The sequence below is a fragment of the Theropithecus gelada genome, chromosome 7a, assembly GCF_003255815.1.
Source record: "Theropithecus gelada isolate Dixy chromosome 7a, Tgel_1.0, whole genome shotgun sequence".
Taxonomy (NCBI): domain Eukaryota; kingdom Metazoa; phylum Chordata; class Mammalia; order Primates; family Cercopithecidae; genus Theropithecus; species Theropithecus gelada.
This window is the reverse complement of record NC_037674.1, coordinates 18,454,064-18,474,631: the sequence shown is the minus strand read 5'-3', so window position 1 is coordinate 18,474,631 and position 20,568 is coordinate 18,454,064. Positions and strand designations below refer to the sequence as shown.

The 20,568-nt window shown below is 39.3% G+C and overlaps 1 protein-coding gene across 1 annotated transcript in view; it reads left to right on the top strand.

Annotated features, from left to right (window-relative positions):
- Nucleotides 1–20,568, top strand: part of UBR1 (ubiquitin protein ligase E3 component n-recognin 1) — a 154,655-nt gene that overhangs the window by 39,259 nt on the left and 94,828 nt on the right. The window contains exons 7-13 of the mRNA XM_025390690.1: nucleotides 7,717–7,779; nucleotides 8,006–8,129; nucleotides 8,637–8,744; nucleotides 9,475–9,563; nucleotides 11,437–11,535; nucleotides 13,329–13,486; nucleotides 20,409–20,508. Coding sequence (XP_025246475.1) covers nucleotides 7,717–7,779; nucleotides 8,006–8,129; nucleotides 8,637–8,744; nucleotides 9,475–9,563; nucleotides 11,437–11,535; nucleotides 13,329–13,486; nucleotides 20,409–20,508 — 741 coding nt within the window. The remainder of the gene's footprint in view (nucleotides 1–7,716; nucleotides 7,780–8,005; nucleotides 8,130–8,636; nucleotides 8,745–9,474; nucleotides 9,564–11,436; nucleotides 11,536–13,328; nucleotides 13,487–20,408; nucleotides 20,509–20,568) is intronic.

Genomic DNA, 20,568 nt, shown 5'->3' with positions numbered 1-20,568 from the left:
TGTTTTCTTCTGAGTTTTGGATGACCTCATAAGTTACATATAGTCAAGTGGAGGTGATAAATGTATGTTAATCATTACTGGTCTCAGATTGACTGTGTTTCCAGATTCTTTATAATTTGATACAACTCTAAAGTATTTTAAAAAGTGTGTTCTACTCTTTGGCTGATAGATTCCTGAAATTAGGTTTATTGTAAGGAAGTGAAGAACATGAGTATGAGTGAGTTTTAAGAGGAATGGTTGAAAGCTATATTTATTTACAGTTAAGAAGATTGAGAAAAAGAGAGATAGGTAAGGCAGTCCTTAAAGAACCCAAGAAAGATGAAGATTTAGCAGGCAAAAGAAAAGGAAGAGAATAAGCATTCCTATACACCAACAGCAGGCAAGCAGAGAGCCAAATCATGAATGAACTCCCATTCACAATTGCTACAGAGAGAATAAAATACCTACGAATACAGCTAACAAGAGAAGTGAAGGACCTCTTCAAGGGGAACTACAAACCCCTGCTCAACAGGACACGAACAAATGGGAAAAAACATTCCATCTTCATAGATGGGAAGAATCACCATTGTGAAAATGACCATACTGCCCAAAGTAATTTATAAGTTCAATGTTATTCCCATTAAACTACCATTAATGTTCTTCACAGAATTAGAAAAAACTACTTAAAAATTCAAATGGAACCAAAAAAGAGCCTAAATAGCCAATACAATCCTAAGCAAAAATGAAAAAGCTGGAGACATCATGCTACCCTACTTTATACTACTAGTCTATAGTAACCAAAACAACATGGTACTGCTACAAAAACAGACACATAGACCAATGGAACAGAATAGAGAACTCAGAAATAAGACCACACACCTAGAACCATCTGATTATTGACAAACATGACAAAAACAAGCAATGGGGAAAGGATTCCCTATTCAATAAATGGTGCTAGGATAACTGGCTAGCCATATGCAGAAAATTGAAACTGGACCCCTTCCCTATACCTTATACAAAAATTAACTCAAGATAGATTAAAGACTTAAATGTAAAACCCCAAGCTATAAACCCTAGAAAAAAATCTAGGCAGTACCATTCGGGACATAGGCATGGGCAAAGATTTCATGACAAAAACACCAAAAGCAATTGCAACAAAAGCAAAAATTGACAAATGGGTCTAATTAAACCAAACAGCTTCTGCACAGCAAAAGAAACTATCATCAGAGTGAACAACCTACAGAATAAGAGAACATTTTTGCAATCTGTCCATCTGATGAAGGTTTATTACCCAGTCTACAAGGAACTTAAACAAATTTGCGAGAAAAAAACCAACAGCCTCACCAAAAAGTAGGCAAAAGACATGAACAGACACTTCTCAAAAGAAGACATACATGCAGGCAGCAAACATGAATAAAAGCTCAACATCATGGATCATTAGAGAAATGCAGCCATAAAAAGGAACAAGATCATGTCTTTTGCAGGGCTGTGGATGGAGCTGGAAGCTATTATCCTCAGCAAACTAACTCAGGAAAAGTAAACCAAACATGCATGCTCTCACTTATAGTGGAGCTGAATGATGAGAACACATGGCCACTTGATGGGGAGCAACACACACTGGGGCCTGTCAGGGAGATTGAGGCGGGAGAGAGTATCAGGAAGAATTGCTAATGGATCCTGGACTAAATACCTAGGTGATGGGTTGATCTCTGCAGCAGACAACCATGGCACACGTTTACCTACGTAACAAACCTGCACACCCTGCACATGGACCCTGGAAATTAAAAGTTGAAGAAAAAAAGGTAAGGAAGAGAATAGGAAAGGAGAACCAATCAGAGGAAGAAAGAGAAAAGTGGGCAAAGAAAGAAAAGGCAAAAACAATAGAGATAGGAAAAGAAGACAGAAAATAATAGAAGACAGTGAAATGGGGTATATAGCAAACATTTTTTAGTCCTTCAGAATGATACCAGGTTTAGTCAGATGTCAATACCTGTATCACTATTGCTACGCTGTAGTTATAGGTCATAGAAGGAACTTTAAAGGTTAATCAGGCTTATGATTTTCAACTACAGTACTAGTTGTACAAAGTAAAATCTACTTGGGATGTTAGATTTTCACAACAATTATTAAATATATATTTTTACCCTGTCTCATTCAGAAAACACTAGCTGGCTGTAATCACAAAGACCTTAAAAGACAATCTTTAAATATCCTTCTTAGGAGAAAAATGGAGCCTTTTGTTTTTCTCCTGGTAGGACCCTGTTTGATGGTAAAGTTGTAAGATAGGGCCGGGTGTGGTGGCTCACGCTTGTAATTCCAGTACTTGGGGAGGCTTAGGCAGGCTGATCACCTGAGGTCAGGAGACAAGTCTTGCCAACATGGTGAAACACCATCTCTACTAAAAATACAAAATTAGCTGGGCGTAGTGGCACATGCCTGTAATCCCAGCTACTTAGGAGGCTGAGGCAGGAGAATTGCTTGAACCTGGGAGGGGGAGGTTGCAGTGAACTGAGATTGCACCACTGCACTCCAGCCTGGGCAACAGAGCGAGATTCTGTCTCAAAAAAAAAAAAAAGATGTAAGATAGGAAATAGTGAAAAACCAGTGAAATTGGCCATCCTTATATTGAGAGCACAATATCGCTGGTCCTCTAACTTGTGCTTTTAGCACTTAGAAAGTTTGTTTCTCTGACTGCTTTGCTTGTTGGACAACTCTGATTCTTAGAAAACTTTTTTTCCTGTTTTCAGCCAAAATCTGTCTCCATGTGTTTTCCGACTAATTTCTTATAGAACAAACCAGAAAAGCTCTTCTTTTGCTTTCAGATGACAACCCATCGAATAGTTTTAGAAAACTGTTATGTTTGTTTTCTTCTGTTTTCTTCAGCTGTCCTATGATAATAACCTCATACTGATCAAACTCTATTTCCTTCTCTCAACCTCCTCCCCCGGGTAAATAATAGTTTATCAAAGATTTTCTTAAAATATATAAAACAGTTAGTCTGTTTTACAAACCCTTAAAGATACACACTTTTAGTGAACTCTAAGTGAGTTCACTAAACATTTATTAAAGCTCTTTGAGGAAATACCAAGATGAATTAGATAGAATTTGCCTTCAAAGAATTATTCTCTACTGTTCTTAAGAAAGAAACAGTCATTCAAAGGCCGGGCACGGTGGCCCACACCTGTAATCCCAGCAGTTTGGGAGGCTGAGCGGGCGGATCTCCTGAGGTCAGGAGTTCTTGACCAGCCTGACCAACATGGAGAAACCCTGTCTCTACTAGAAATACAAAATTAGCCAGGTGTGGTAGTGCATGCCTGTAATTCCAGCGACTGGGGAGACTGAGGCGGGAGAATCACTTGAACCCAGGAGGTGGAGGTTGCAATGAGCCGAGATCACTCCATTGCACTCCAGCCTGGGCAACAATGAACAAAATTCCATCTCAAAAAATATTAATAAAAGAAAGAAACAGGCATTCAAGAAAAAATTTAAAGATGTAATGGTGCTCTTTTTAAGTTCATATTTTTAAAAAAATAATTTTTTTTTTTTTTAAGAGACAGGGTCTCACTATGTTGCCCACACTTGTCTTGAACTCCTGGGCTCAGGTGATTTGCCCGCCTTGGCCTTCCAAAGTGCTGGGATTACAGGTGTGAGCCACTGCACCTGGCTCCTGGGTCACATTTTTGCCGTCTTATGTACAAGGTTAATATTGCAGATTATAAGAGAAAATCTTGGTAGATAATAAGGTCTATTATTGTGGTAGGATTACTGTGAGCTGTCATGATCTTAGGACTCTGAAAAGATACATACCGGTAGGATAAACTGGTGTCCCAGGAGAATTGACTTGCGAAAGCGTGGGGCTGTGCTTTGTCGGTTTTCATATGGAATGGAAAGATCTGTGTCTCCCAGTGTTTGCCCTGTCTCCTCCTAGCATTTCTTCCTGTTACTGCTCTCCTCTGCAGTCAAAGTGGAGAAGGCCTGTAGCTACAGCTAATCTATCTACTGGTAGGTTGTCTTGTTTTGGGATCCCAAGGCTCCATAAGGTGATGGTGATTGCAAGAAAAGGTTTTTAATAAATGATTATTCAAAAAGTAAAATAGGGGCCGGGCGCGGTGGCTCAAGCCTGTAATCCCAGCACTTTGGGAGGCCGAGGCGGGTGGATCACGAGGTCAGGAGATCGAGACTATCCTGGCTAACATGGTGAAACCCCGTCTCTACTAAAAATACAAAAAACTAGCCGGGCGTGGTGGCGGGCGCCTGTAGTCTCAGCTACTTGGGAGGCTGAGGCAGGAGAATGGCGTGAACCCGGGAGGCGGAGCTTGCAGTGAGCCGAGATCACGCCACTGCACTCCAGCCTGGGAGCACAGCGAGACTCCGTCTCAAAAAAAAAAAAAAAAAAAAAAAAAAAGTAAAATAGGACATGAGATAATGTTGTACATCCAATTAAGGTGAAAAATGTACTCTTTGGCTAGAAGAAACTGTGTTGCAGTTAGTCTGTTTTATAAATCCTTAAAGATACACACTTGTAGTTCTGTGCTTTCAGCTCTAGTTTGAGGATAAAGGTAACCTATTAGAAATCACTTGGAAAGAATTTTTTTTTTTTCTGAGTAGACATGCCAACCCAAGCCTAGGAAATCAGAATTGGGAGTGTGGGGAAGAGAATAAGAAAGAAATGCCCGTCTCTTTTGAAAACACTGCCTCCCTTCAGTTGATCTACTCCCACCCGTGTATTTTTTGATCATTAAGAAAGGTTATTTTTGTTGGATTCCTGCAGTCCCAGCTACTTAGGAGGCTGAGCCTGGGAGTTCAAGGCTGTAGTGAGCTTTGATCACACCACTGCCTTCCAGCCTGAACAACAGAGTGAGACCCCATCTCCAGTCAATCAATAAAAATTTTAATGGTGGTAAAATCTACATAACATAAAATTTACCATTTTAATCTTTTTTTTTTTTTTTTTTTTTTTTTTGAGACGGAGTCTCGCTCTGTCGCCCAGGCTGGACTGCAGTGGCCGGATCTCAGCTCACTGCAAGCTCCGCCTCCCGGGTTCCTGCCATTCTCCTGCCTCAGCCTCCCGAGTAGCTGGGACCACAGGCGCCGCCACCACGCCCGGCTAATTTTTTGTATTTTTTAGTAGAGACGGGGTTTCACCTTGTTAGCCAGGATGGTCTCGATCTCCTGACTTCGTGATCCGCCCGTCTCGGCCTCCCAAAGTGCTGGGATTACAGGCTTGAGCCACCGCGCCCGGCTATTTTAATCTTTTTCTAGATGTACCATATACTAGTATTAACTATCTTGTCATGCAACAGATCTCTAGAACTTTTCTGTCTTGCAAAACTGAAACTTTATATCCATTGAACAATTCCCCCTTTTCCCCTCCCTCTATCCCCTGGCAACCACCAATTCTACTTTCTAAGAGCTTGACTATTTTAGATATCTCATACAAGTGAGATCATGCAGTATTTGTCTGTTTGTGACTGGTTTATTTCACTTAACATATATGTCCTCAAAGTTTATCCATATTTTATCAACTATATGACATGTATATGTATATGGTATATGTGGTGTGTGTGTATATATATGTATATATGTGTATACACATATATGTACAGTATTGTACTGTATACAGTATATATACACACACACACCCCATATTTTGTTTGCCTGTTCATCTTGTCAGTGGACACTTGGGTTTCTTCCACCTTCTGCTATTGTGAATAATGCTCTTATGAACATGGATCCACAAAAGTCCATTCAAGTCTTTGCTTTCGGTTCTTTTGGGTACATGCCCACAAGTGGAATTGCTGGATCATATGGGAATTCTATTTCTAATTTCTTGAGGAACCACCATATTGTTTTCTGTAGCAGCTGCCCCATTTTGTGTATTCTCCAACAATGCACAAGGGCTTCTCCACATCCTTGTCAATACTTTTTTCCCTAGGTTATTGGGGTACAGGTGGTATTTGGTTATATGAGCAAGTTCTTTAGTGGTGATTTGTGAGATTTTTGATGCACCCATCACCCCAGCAGTATACACTGCATCCTATTTGTAGTCTTTTGTCCCTCTTCCCCCACCCACCCTTCCCTCAAAGTACCCAAAGTCCATTGTATCATTCTTATGCCTTTGAGTCCTCATAGCTTAGCTCCCACATATCAGTGAGAACATATAATGTCTGGTTTTCCATTCCTGATTTACTTCACTTAGAATAGTAGTCTCCAGTCTCACCCAGGTTGCTGCAAATGCCGTTAATTCATTCCTTTTTTATGGCTGAGTAGTATTCCATCCTGTGTGTGTGTGTGTGTGTATACGTGCGTGTATATATATACACATATATGTGTGTTTGTGTGTATATGTATGTGTATGTGTATATATTGATATGTCACAGTTTATCCACTCTTTGATGGGCATTTGAGTTGGGGCCGTGATTTTGCAATTGCGAATTGTAACTGCTAAAAATGTGTGTGCAAGTATCTTTTTCATATAATGACTTCTTTTCCTCTGGAAAGATGGTGGGACTGAGTATTTGGGGTGTCTCCCAGGTCCTGCAGGAGCAGTCCCCTGCTTCAGAAGGTCTGTGGGTCCCCTGTGGATTCCTGGTTTGTTCTTGCAGTCGTTCTGAAGCTAAAATTCATGATGTGAGCCTCTGTGCGCTCCTCCGTCCATCTGAGTCGGAGCTCCAATCTAGTCCTGCCTCCCATCCACGATGTCAGCAAACTCCCTTGTTATTTTTTGATAGCAGCCAAAAAATGTGGATATGAGGTGGTTTTCCTCCCCCCCGTTTATTGAGATCCACTGCTTTAGGTTAATTGCCAGCATCACATACATATAAGCTGATTGAGCTCAAGTTTATATAACTATTCTTGTCTTATCTGTTCTTTCAACAATCTCTTATGGCCTGGCTTTTTGTGCATTTTTTTCTTCTGTAATGGCAACCTTACTGGTGTAATTAGTAGTCCAAATATATTTGGATAGTTCTTATGCTTATGTACTAAGGAGCTAAAGAGGGAATATTACAAGATGGTTAGAAGTGCACACTCTGGAGATGAAATGCTTGTCATGGATCTCTGAATCTGTCACTTGCTAACTTTCTGATTTGGGGACAAATTAACTTCTGTCTTATTTTTCTTTTTATCATCTGTAAATGGGGTATACCTTCTTCATAGGGTCATTGTAAAGGTTAAATGAGGAAGACAGTGCTTCCTGACTTTTTTCACATGACACACGTAGAAAATGATAAATTTTTACAGGTGAGTAAAAGAATACGCTACAAGGAAATCCTACATAGACCTTGCGTGAGCGCCTCCAGTACTGGTGGAATCAGTAGTCCAGCTAGACTTCCAGCTCGTTAATGGACCACAAGTATATTATAGGATACGTGTTGAAGAACTGTGAATTCATTCTTGAAAAATATTTTAAACACACAGCAGAAGTTTAGAAAGCCTGAGTCATTGTTTCATACAAGTAGAGAGGACACTTCAGTAACTAAAGAACTACCATTCTTGCCAGGCAAGAAACTCAGCATCTTAAATTATAGAATGTCTCTCCTAGATATATTAAAGTTTTCATGCTTCATAAAGGTGTTAAACATTTGCATCTGTCGTTCAGGTATTGTTTCAATATCTTACAACGTTTAGTCGACACGTGATTAGTAATTAAGAACTCATTAAGTCTTTGGGCTACATATTGCTTATTGATTGTGGTTATCATTTCATTATCTAATTCTCACTTTTGTCTATAATTAGGGTCGTCGGGCTGTTAAAGCGGGTGCTTATGCTGCTTGCCAGGAAGCAAAGGAAGATATAAAGGTAACTTTCTGAATTAGGGGGAAAAAGAGAAGTTAAAGACAAATGTACATTACAAGAGCCCAAGTAGAATAATTTGAGCGATGATGTTGTTGAAGTGGTTTGGGGCACCTACATGCAGAGATTTGGAACTGGCAGGATTATGTGATTTCTTTTTTTAAAGTATAAATGCCTTAACTAAAAGCAAATTTTAAATGCTTTTTTTTTGGTTTGTTCCCTTCATTTGTAGAGTCATTCAGAAAATGTCTCTCAACATCCACTTCATGTAGAAGTATTACACTCAGAGATTATGGCTCATCAGAAATTTGCTTTGCGTCTTGGTTCCTGGATGAACAAAATTATGAGCTATTCAAGTAAGCATACCTCCTGTTTTTCTTGTTTCTGATAAAATACTGTGTTTTTTATAGTCACAAATTTTAAAATGTCATCGAGTATGAAATATAGTTTTTCTTTTTTATTTTTTTGGTTTATACACTTTGATTAATTTTCAGGGTTGCATTTCAAATGCATAATATCTTAAGATATTATTTCAAGTGCATAGTATCAAATAATACCTTTTTGTTGACTGTTGAGTCTTTGATGTTGACAGAATTATTCTTTACATCAAATGTGGGAGGATTAATGTTAGTCTTTTCACATGTTATAGGAAATGTATTTTTAGGATAAATATTATAAGAATAAAAATTATGGCTGAGTGCAGTGGCTTGTGTCAGTAATCCCAGCACTGTGAGAGGCTGAGGCGGGAGGATCACCTGAGCCCAGGAGTTCAAGACCAACCTGGGCAACAGAGTGAGATTCATCTCTATTTAAAAAGAAAAAGAATACAAGTTGTGTAATTGTGTGACCTCTTTTGTTTGTAGGTGACTTTAGGCAGATCTTTTGCCAAGCATGCCTTAGAGAAGAACCTGACTCAGAGAATCCCTGTCTCATAAGCAGGTTAATGCTTTGGGATGCAAAGCTTTATAAAGGTAAGTAGACATTTGCTTATGCTTTTTGTCAGGAAGCAAAGGAAGATTATGATCTTAAAGTGGAGCTGTAATATCTTTTGTTTATTAAATTAGTTATTAAATCTGTGATCTTGATTGATAAGCTATTACATGTGAATATCAAGTTTAACCAGTCAGTATGTATTCTTTGGTGTTAAAACGCAGGGATGTTATCTTTTAATTATAGAGTCTTTTCATTTAGTGAGAGCCAGTCAAAAAGAATATATATGTGTGTGTGTGTGTGTGTGTGTATATATATATATATACACACACACATATATACATGTATCTATAAATTCAGGTAGTAATGCCATTGTTGAGTGGCAAAAAAAAAGCTCTTTTCATTGTAAAAATCTAAATGAAGAACAAAGTGTAAAAGTCAAGAGAAAGGCTAAAAGCATGGAGAAGGAAAAGTTCAGAGTAAGAGTACTTTTGAGTGAAATAGAAAAAGAATGAAAAGGTTGAGAGAGAATCAATTGAAGTGTAAGATGAAGTGGTGGGAGGGGTACAGAAAAAAAGGGAAAAGGCAATATATGTGTGTATTTTAAATTCTAGTTATTAAATATTAATACAATAAATACTGTTTATATTTGAGGTCTGTTTGCATGTGAAATAATTTTATAATATTCTGCCACTCTAATAGATGGAATGTTTTTGGTTTTTGCCTTGGTGATTCCCCTCATTCCCCCACCCTCCCCAAAATAATCTATAGGTGCCCGTAAGATCCTTCATGAATTGATCTTCAGCAGTTTTTTTATGGAGATGGAATACAAAAAACTCTTTGCTATGGAATTTGTGAAGGTAATTATTTATAAATCAGATATCAGTAAATACAAATAGACAATTTTTATAAATGAATTAATAGAAACAGATAATTATGAATCCAAAATTAAATGTTATGATTCATTTCTTTATCAAAAGTTCATTCTTGGCCCTGAGGGTTGACTCACCCCTGTAATCCCAGCACTTTGGGAGGCGGAGGTGGGTGGATCATTTAAAGTCAGGAGCTCGAGACCAGCCTGGCCAACATGGTGAAACCCCATCTCTACTAAAAATACAGAAATTAGCTGGGCATGGTGGCGGGTGCCTGTAGCCCCAGCTACTCAGGAGGCTGAGGCAGGAAAATCGCTTGAACCCTGGAGATGGAGGTTGCCGTGAGGCAAGATTGCACCACCACACCCTAGTCTGGGCAACAGAGTGAGACTCCTATCTCAAAAAAAAAAAGTTCGTTCTCATACATTACATAAATATTTTCACAAGTGTCATTTGCTTGTATAGAAACAGCGCTCTTAGAGAAGAGATAGGTGGAAAATGACCTACTGACCCAGAGCAAAGGGAGATTATCACATTCACATATGCATTCAGTCTCCCTAGTCATTTATTTGCCTGTTTGTAAAATTACAATAAGAATAGAAGTAACTAATTGATAAAGGATAGCAGGAAAGAAGAACAGATGTGTATGCTAAAGTGGGGTGCAGAAATTAGGTGGCCAAGGGTTCTACTTAATTGTTGGAAGCTAAAATGTGAGGCTAAAATTTACAGCTTTTTAATGTTTTATTAATCTATCATATATCTCTTACCTTACTGTGTCTTTTTGTCTATCAACCAAATTAGATTGCAAGGTTATACATATCAGGGACTCCTTTCAATCTTTTATTTTGCCTTATATAAAGGTATCCAGTAATACTTGTTGATTTCCTCTGATTTTGAGTTGCAGTCAATTCTGTAAGACTTAAGATAGATATAGGACCCAAGATGGAATTGGAAGCAGAGAAAGAAATAATGATTGTTGTAAGCAAATGACACTGTGGGATAAGATACCTGCATTCCCTGGATTTTATATGCAGACTTACAAGTAACTAAGACATTTGTTGTATGTCTTATCCTTCATCAGTGATGGCAACTTAAGATGTTCTCTTCTAAAACTCTTTAGATATAGAATATTGGACCATATGTGTGATCTGAAATGAAATTTTGTTTTCTTATACAAAAGCTAATCTCCCTACTTAGATGATTTTTTTTGTACACCATGGTTACCCCTTAAACTTTGTAGGAATTTTGGAGGGTAAAGTATCCAACTTCAAATAGGTTAAGTATCCAGCTTTGTGCCTTGCACATAATAGATGCCTGTTATGTGACTGAATGTATTACCATTTTTGTTCTCCCAGTTTATCAGAGTTGTTTTGCAGCTGTTATGTACCAGTATGGGAAAGAAGTTATTTGCAGCCAGCATCCATTCTGTTTAAGGCTGGATTCAATCTGATTGGTTGGTTTTTCTGGGTCATATCAGTTGTTAAATACTTTGAATATATTCCCTGCCCAATACCATTAGAGTAGAAGCTGCTAAAGGTTGCCCCAGATTCTGTGTGGAGAAAGGATAAACTATACCATTGCAGTCCTCTGTTTTTTGGTTTTTTTTGTTTTAACCTGTATGTATGTTTTAATAGTTTCCACTTCTATCTCTGCTAAATTGAGTAGGTGAATTTTTACTTGATTTGTTGTTTGTTATTCTCCTTCTAAGATATTTTTGTTGATCATAATATCTTGCCTTAATAAATAGGAATTATCTTACTTGACATTTTATGGATAGAAACTTGCAGCAGTTATTAAAATTGGGATTTTTTAAAGGTCTTTAGTAGTGATTTATAATTGATTCTCTACTTATATATTTCAGTATTATAAACAACTACAAAAAGAATATATCAGTGATGATCATGACAGAAGTATCTCTATAACTGCACTTTCAGTTCAGATGTTTACTGTTCCTACTCTGGTATGTATTGATTATATTCCTTTTCAGTCTTTCTAAGTAAAACTTGTTTTGCTTTGTAAGAATTCTACTTAATGTTGAATCAAATTAGAACAATGTTAGAATCAGTAAGTTGGGCTATGTGAATACTTTAGTGCTACCCAAGGACTAGTTAACTAGGCGCTGCCTTGGTTCAGATGTCCTCATCAATGCAGATGACACCTAGAACTGGTTTCTTACTTTCTAGAGTAACTTACGAACCCTGCCTTTTCAAACCAAAAATATTTTATTTTTAAGTTATTGTTTGTAGGCAGATAGAGTAAGATAAAACTAAGAAGCGGGAGAGTGTGCCTGTCAAGCATTTGGGAGAGATGGTGCTACATAGGCCTGGGAGTAGAGTGGAAGATTCTGCTTCCTTTGTATACTACTACTTTTCTTTGTTTTTTGTTTTTTGGTTTTTGAGACAGAGTCTTGCTGGGTTGCCCTGGCTGGAGTGCAGTGGGATGACCTCGGCTCACTGCAGCCTCTGCTTCCCGGGTTCAAGCGATTCTCATGCCTTAGCCACCCAAGTAGCTGGGATTATGGGCATGCACCACCATGCCTGGCTAATTTTTGTATTTTTAATAGAGACGGGGTTTCACCATGTTGGCCAGGCTGGCCTCAAACTCCTGACCTCAGGTGATCTGCCAGCCTTAGCCTCCCAAAGTGCTGGGATTACAGGTGTGAGCCACCGCGCCCAGCCCTACTTCTTTTCTTGTTTGGAATTAGATAGTTAACCAAACTTGGTTAATTGTTTCTAGTTTACTTTTTTTTTTTTGAGACGGAGTCTCGCTCTGTCACCCAGGCTGGAGTGCAGTGGCTGGATCTCAGCTCACTGCAAGCTCCTCCTCTCGGGTTCACGCCATTCTCCTGCCTCAGCCTCCCGAGTAGCTGGGACTACAGGCAACCGCCACTTCGCCCGGCTAGTTTTTTGTATTTTTTAGTAGAGACGGGGTTTCACCGTGTTAGCCAGGATGGTCTCGATCTCCTGACCTCGTGATCCACCCGTCTCGGCCTCCCAAAGTGCTGGGATTACAGGCTTGAGCCACCGCGCCCGGCCTGGTTTACTTTTTCAAAAGGATGGGGAGGAGAATTTAGATTGGGGTAAGGAGGAGATTTCAAAATAGATCGTAGTGTGCTAGAAGTCATGAAATACATCTTTGTTGTACTTTGCTCATCATGTGATTTTTTTTTTTTTTTTTTTTTTTTTTTTTTTGAGACAGATTCTCGCTCTGTCACTCAGGCTGGAGTGTATTAGCACAATCTCGGCTCACCGCAACCTCTGCCTCCTGGTTCAAGCGATTCTCCTGCCTCAGCCTCCTGAATAGCTGAGATTACAGGCATTGCCACCACACCCAGCTAATTTTTGTATTTTTTGTGGAGAAGGGGTTTTGCCATGTTGACCAGGGTGGTCTCGAACTCCTGACCTCAGGTGATCCACCTGCCTCGGCCTCCCAAAATCCTGGGATTACAGGCATGAGCCACTACACCTGGCTTCATTGTGTGATTACTGATGATAAACGTTTATCTAGATAACCTGTCTAATGGGGTTGGGGTATCCAAATAGGTGTTGTCTGGTTACCGAGGAGTAGGGAATTTTTTTCTTTTAGAAAATAACTTCTTAGTGGTTGCTATTCAGTGCAACTAAGGACTGTGTTTAACATTCAATAACAAATATTTATTTAAAATAACTTATGGACTAACCAAATGAATGAATAAATTAAGTCCATACCACAGTGAGTTAATGCTAAAGAAAATATTCTTGAAATATTCTGCAGGCTCGACATCTTATTGAAGAGCAGAATGTTATCTCTGTCATTACTGAAACTCTGCTAGAAGTTTTACCTGAGTACTTGGACAGGAACAATAAATTCAACTTCCAGGGTTACAGCCAGGACAAACTGGGAAGAGTATATGCAGTAATATGTGACCTAAAGTAAGTTGTTCAAGTCAAAAGGTGAGGGCACCTGTTAAACTCAGTGTGCTTATTTGCTCTGTCTTATAAGTAATCCTGTGATCATTTTGGTTATCTAGAATTCTCTTTGTAATGATGGCAAGTACAAAGAACTGTTACTACCTTGCATTAATAAATGTCTTCAGTGAAGTCTTCTTATTGAGTTGTAAAACCTGGTTAATAAAGACATTATTGAGGAGAGGCCTGTTACAAGAACTTAGGGTCTTCTGGGGTCACTAAATGCATTCGCGTTGTAATTACCATACTTTTCACTTACTTCCACTCACACACTTTGGTTCTGTCCTTCCTATATAGTCTCTTTGTGCATAGTTTCAGATAATCTATTGATGTAAATTTCTTTCTTTTCTTTTTTCTTTTTTTTTTTTTTTTGAGACAGGGTCTCGCTCTGTTGCCCAAGCTGGAGTGCAGTGATGCAAACATGGCTCACTGAAGCCTCGACCTCCTGGGCTCAAGTGATCCTCCTGCCTCAGCCTCCCATGTAGCTGGGACCACAGGCATGTGCCACACACCTGGCTAATTTTGTATTGTTTTGTAGAGACAGAGTCTCACCTTTTGTTGCCCAGGCTGATTTCGAACTCCTGGGCTCAAGCAGTCCTTCTGCTTTGGCCTCCCATAATGTTGGGATTACAGGCATGAGCTACTGTGCCTGGCTATTAACTTTTTTTTTAACTCCCTTTTTGCTGTACTGTTGATCCTCCATATCTGTGGGTTCCACATCTGTGGGTTCAACCAACCACAGATTGAAAATACTCCACTTTTTAAAAATTGCTGGAAGGCTGAGGCAGAAGAATCACTTGAACCTTGGAGGTGGAGGTTGTTGTGAGCCAAGATTGTGCCACTGCACTCCAGCCTGGCAATGGAGCGAGTCTCTATCTCAAAAAAAAAAAAAAAAAAAAAAATTGCATCTATATCAGACCAGCCTGGACAACATAGCGAGACCTTGTTTCTACAAAAATAAAAATAAAAACTAGCCAGGTATGGCAGTGTAAGCCCGTATTCCTGGCTACTCCAGATGCAGAGCCGAGAAGATCACTTGAGCCCAGGGGTTTGAGGTTGCAGTTAACTGTGATCATGCCACTGCGCTCCAGCCTGGGCAACAGAGCGGGATCCTATCTCTAAAAAAATAAAATAAAGTTTAGTAAATTGTTATGTTTTATCTTCAGTATAAGTGGAGATGGTAGGTAAATTCAGTAGTGAATCAATATGTAGCCATTGCAATTGAAATTTGTTTCTCAGCCAAATTATGCAAAAATTACATGTTGTACAAAACAAAAACTCCTAATGGCAGGCCTTAAAGTTATTGTTAAGTCAGTGCATATAGAAAAACAAAATCTCTCCACCGTGGCTGTCATTACTGTGAAGTATTCTTATAACTGAGTTATTTTTATATCCAGTTAAGTGGTACATAATCACTTGTTTTACCATATTTTATGGGTCTCTGACTATAGCTAGTCTTTACGGTGAATAGTTTAGAGCCAGCACATCCCTAAATACCTACCCTTATAGTAGAACTTTAAGGTGTCTGGTTTGGAAGGCAACTTCAAATCTTCTGATGCTTACAATTCCTCCCCTATATCCCAACCTAAATGTAGATATCTCTAGTGACCAGGGGAAGGGAAAATTAACACCTGTTCTGCAGGTACTATGTAATTCGCTTTCATAAGAATCCTGTGAAATTTATTGGTAACTGCTATGTGCCAAGGAGCTTTGCTTATTTTACCTGATTATATTCTTGCACCATTCTTAGAAGGTACTTGATATAATCTTACCTTGTAGATTGTAAATATTTGCCTAAGTTCACAAAGCTAGTAAGTGGCAGAACTGAGATTTGATTATAAACACCAATTATCTGTAAAACTCATGTTCCTTCTACTATGTCATGTAGCCTCACAGGATACATAAACAGCAACACAAAACCTGCTCTGAAACCTGGCCTAACACACCAATCACAAAAACTCTTTATTTAGCAAATAATTCATATTCACTGTTTTCTCAGTCTCTCATTTTAGAAATTCTGTAGTAACATCTTACTCTTTCCTTGCATGTTTATTTACTAATTTCCCCTGAAACCTTGTTTTTAAATTAGTTAGAAATAACCACACTCAATGTATTTTCTTCCCAGGATAAAGTCTAAATTCTGTCAGAATTTGTAGGTCTTCATAGTTTAGCTTTGTGTTTATCTGACTGTACCTCAGCATGAAATAAGTTTGTTGGTACTAGTAGGTACTCTGTTCAGCCTGCCTTAGGAAATTTTCATTCTCTCAAAGCAGCACATTCCAACTTTGGATAGCTTCTTCCAACTATTAGAAAGTTTCCTATTGTATATTGAACTCTTGTCTTTTTTTGTAGCTTTTATTTTCTGGTTCTAGTTCTCTCTTTGTCCATTCAGAACAACTTCGATTCTCATTTAACTTGAAGAAGTGTTTAAAGGCAGCAGTCATGTCTGCCAGGTCTTTTCTGCATTGAGTTGCATTTATTTCTTAACTGGTCCCATTTCATGTTGGTTAAAATTCCTTCTAAATCATTGTCCTTCTGTACTGAACCTGTTTCTGGTGCATGTATACCGTTTATGTGCGAAGAAATGAACACAGTTCTCCAACTGAGATCTGCCTGGTAAAACATAGAAGGGAAGGATTACCTCTCTTATTCTAAAAAATGTATGTCTATTACTTTAGTTTGGTCAGTTGCTCTTTGGGAGGTATCTCATGGGGTACTTTGTTTCTCAGTTGCTAATTTATTGTGGAAATGCAACTTAGAAAAGAGATGCAGTTGAACCTTGGTTCTATTGAGGAGAAAAATATTGTTTATTACTCCAACCTGTTCCTTTGTTCCATTTCCGGAAAGTATAGCACATTCTCAAACCAAATCACTCCCTTAATGTCTCACCCTGTCCACACTTTCTCCCTCTTTTCCCATTGCTTTTGCCACCTATTTTTATCTACAAACTTCTTTTCTTCCCTTCCTTACCCTTTTGTTTGTTCCAGTTCCTCATATCTTCTTGATAAGTCATTTGTAGAAGTCACTAATGAGCTATGTGAGATGGCTAGAAACCAAAAATAAATTCTCTTCTAGATCAGTGCTTCTCAGATTTTAATGTGAATGCAAATCATCTGGGAGCTGCTTTTTTTTTTTTAATTTAACTTTTATTTTGAGTTCAGGGGTACATGTGCAGGCTTGCTACATAGGTAAACTTGTGTCATGGCGGGTTGTTGTTAAGATTATTTTGTCACCCAAGTATTAAGCCTAGTACCCATTAGTTATTTTTCCAGATCCTTTCCCTCCTCCCAACCTCAGTCCTCTGATAGACCCCAGTGTGTGTTGTTCCCCTCTATGCGTCCATGCGTTCTCATCATTTAGTTCCCACTTGTAAGTGAGAACATGTGGTATTTGGTTGTCTGTTTCTGCATTGTTTTGCTACGGATAATGGCCTCCAGCTCCATCCACGTTCCCAGAAAAGATGTGATCTCATTCTTTTTCCGGCTGCATAGTATTCCATGGTGTATATGTACCACATTTTCTTTATCCAGTCTATCACTGATGGGCATTTAGGTTGATTCTATGTCTTTGCTATTGTGAATGCTGCAATGAATGTATGTGTGCATGTGTCTTTATAATAGAACAATTTATATTCCTTTGGGTGAATACCCAGTAATGGAATTGCCGGGTTGAATGATATTTCTGTTTTTAGATCTTCAAGGAATTGTCACACTGTATTCCATAATGCTTGAATTAATTTATGCTCCCACCAACAGTGTATAAGCATTCCTTTTTCCTTGCAGCCTCCCTGCATCTGTTACTTTTTACTTTTTAATAGTGGCCATTCTGACTGGTGTGAGATGGTATCTCATTGTGGTTTTGATTTGCATTTCTCCAGTGATCAGTGATGTTGAGCTTTATTTAATGTGATTGTTGGCAGCATGTATGTCTTCTTTTGAAAAGTGTCTATTCTATTCCTATCCTTTGCTCCCCCCGCTTTTTTTTTTCTTTTGAGACAGAGTCTTGCTCTGTCGCCCAGGCTGGAGTGCAGTGGCGCGATCTCCGCTCACTGCAAGCTCTGCCGCCTCCTGGGTTCACGCCATTCTCCTGCCTCAGCCTCCTTAGAAGCTGGGACTACAGGCGCCCGCCACCACGCCCAGCTAATTTTTTTGTATTTTTAGTAGAGATGGGGTTTCGCCATGTTCGCCAGGATGGTCTCGATCTGCTGACCTCGTGATCCTCCCGCCTCGGCCTCCCAAAGTGCTGGGATTATAGGCGCGAGCCACTGCGCCCAGCCTCCCCGCTTTTTTTAATTTTAATTTTAATTTTTATTTATTTATTTTTTATTTTTTTATTTTTTTGAGACGGAGTCTCGCTCTGTCGCCCAAGCTGGAGTGCAGTGGCCGGATCTCAGCTCACTGCAAGCTCCACCTCCCGGGTTCACGCCATTCTTCTGCCTCAGCCTCCCTAGTAGCTGGGACTACAGGCGCCCGCCACCTTGCCCAGCTAGTTTTTTGTATTTTTTTAGTAGAGACGGGGTTTCACCATGTTAGCCAGGATGGTCTCGATCTCCTGACCTTGTGATCCGCCCGTCTCGGCCTCCCAAAGTGCTGGGATTACAGGCTTGAGCCACCGCGCCCGGCCTAATTTTTATTTTTTGAGACAGAGTCTTGCTCTGTCACCCAGGCTGGAATGCAGTAGCGCTATCTCAGCTCCCTGCAACCTCAGCCTCCTGGGTTCAAGTGATTCTCCTGCCTCAGCCTCCCGAGTAGCTGGGAATACAGGCACACACTGCCATGCCTGGCTAATTTTTTGTATTTTAGTAGAGATATTTTAGTGGAGATGGGGTTTTACCATGTTGCCCAGGGTGGTCTTGAACTCCTGAGCTCAGGCAATCTGCCCACCTTGGCCTCCCAAAGTGCTGGGATTACAGGAGTGAGCCACCACGCCCAGTCTCACTTACTAATTTTTTTTTTGTAAATTTGTTTATATTCCTTATAGATGCTGGCTATTAGGCCTTTGTCAGATGCATAGTTTGCAAAAATTTTCTCCCATTCTATTGGTTGTCTCTTCACTGTGTTGATAGTTTCCTTTGCTGTGCAGAAGCAAGTCATCTGGGGAGCTTCCTTAAATTCAGATTCTAGGGCTGATTGTGTTGACTCATGTGCTTTGGAAGGCTGAGGCAGGAGGATTACTTGAGGCCAGGAGGTTGCAACCAGCCTGGGCAACATAGTGAGACTTTGTCTCTACAAAAAATAAAATTAGCCAGGTTTGGTGGCACGTGCCTGTAGTCTTGCTACTAGGGAGGCTGAGGCAGGAGGATTACTCGAGCCCGAGAGTTTGAAGTTGTGGTGAGCTATGATCGCACCATTGCACTCCAACCTGGGCAACAGAGTAAAGTCAACTTTAAAAAAATACGGGGGCAGGGGGAGGTCTGATTCAGCAGGTCTGATTAGAGCCCAAGATTTTGTGTCTCTAAAGAGTACTCAGGTGAGGCTGATGCTGCTGGTTAGTGGACCACACTCTGAGTAGTAGTGCTCTAGAAAGCAATGAAACATGAATGCCGTTTGTTCAGTGTGACAGATTTTAAACTTTAATCTTTTTTATCTTTTACTTTAAAGGAAAGATTTAGATGGTAATTCGTGTATTTGAATTAAATCTTTGCTAAGTTTCTTTGATGATTGTATTTTTAATGTACATTTACATATTAATGGGTATCTAAAGAGTGAGAAAAATTAAACCACAATCCTATCTTTACAGTTCAAAAAAATATATTTTCTTTGTTGCTTTGTCTTTATGTACCTCCATTACTACTTTTTCTTTTTTTTTTTTATTTTGAGATGGAGTGTCGCTGTGTCTCCCAGGCTGGAGTGCAGTGGTATGATCTCGGCTCACTGCAAGCTCGCCTCCTGGGTTCACGCCATTCTCCTGCCTCAGCCTCCCGAGTAGCTGGGACTACAGGCGCCCACTACCACACCTGGCTAATTTTTTGTGTTTTTAGTAGAGACGGGGTTTCACCGTGTTAGCCAGGATGGTCTCAGTTTCCTGACCTCATGATCCGCCTGCCTTGGCCTCCCAAAGTGCTGGGATTACAGGCATGAGCCATACATTACTTCTTTTATATATTATTTTAGTGTTTAACATTGAATTTCTGTCTACTATATGTATCTGTTTTTCCCACTATACTATGAACTTCAGGACAGGTGTGTCCATGTTTATGTTCCCAATACCTGCAATGTAACAGGAATTTATTCTCATTGGTCAAGTGCAAAATAGTGTTTAATACTTGTTAATAATTACTTCCTGACAACTCATTTCATGATAAACATTGTTCCCGTTGTATATGAAACCAGTCATTGTCTTTATAGCCAAAAGAAATATTGATCATACAAATTATAGGCTAAAATGAGTTTGTTTATCTCTTGAAACTAGTACATCCTGATGTGCAAGTCAAGATGACAGGTGCTTACATCCTTCTTCCGAGTTGTGGGTTATGAAAAACTGGAGGTAGAAAATCTGTTCCAAATTTCCTGAGGCTGAAAGAATTTCAGCTGGCCCTTTGGGTGATGGGTGTGCACAGTTTTAGGGAATCTGTACTGTGGTTGTCCAGAGTTAGCTGTGACAGGCTTGGTCAGTTCTAGGTTCACTTAATCAGACTAACCTCTGAGAATGTAGTGTATGAAGTCAGGTTTAGCTTGATATTTGCCTCTTCTAAAGCATTCATGTTTTACTGGTTGTATTTAAAATAAGGCAGAATAAATAATTTTAGCTCTACTCAGATCTTCTAATTATTATGAGAAATTAGAATCCATAATTTTTATAAATCAACATTGTCTATAACCCTGAGAACCTTAAAATTATCTCAAAATAGAGAAGTGAAATCTTTCTTTCTTTCTTGAAACGATAGGTATATCCTGATCAGCAAACCCACAGTATGGACAGAAAGATTAAGAATGCAGTTCCTTGAAGGTTTTCGATCTTTTTTGAAGATTCTTACCTGTATGCAGGTATGATCATTTTTCTGTACATCAGTAAGATAAATTTATTTTTAAAAATTTAACCCCAGT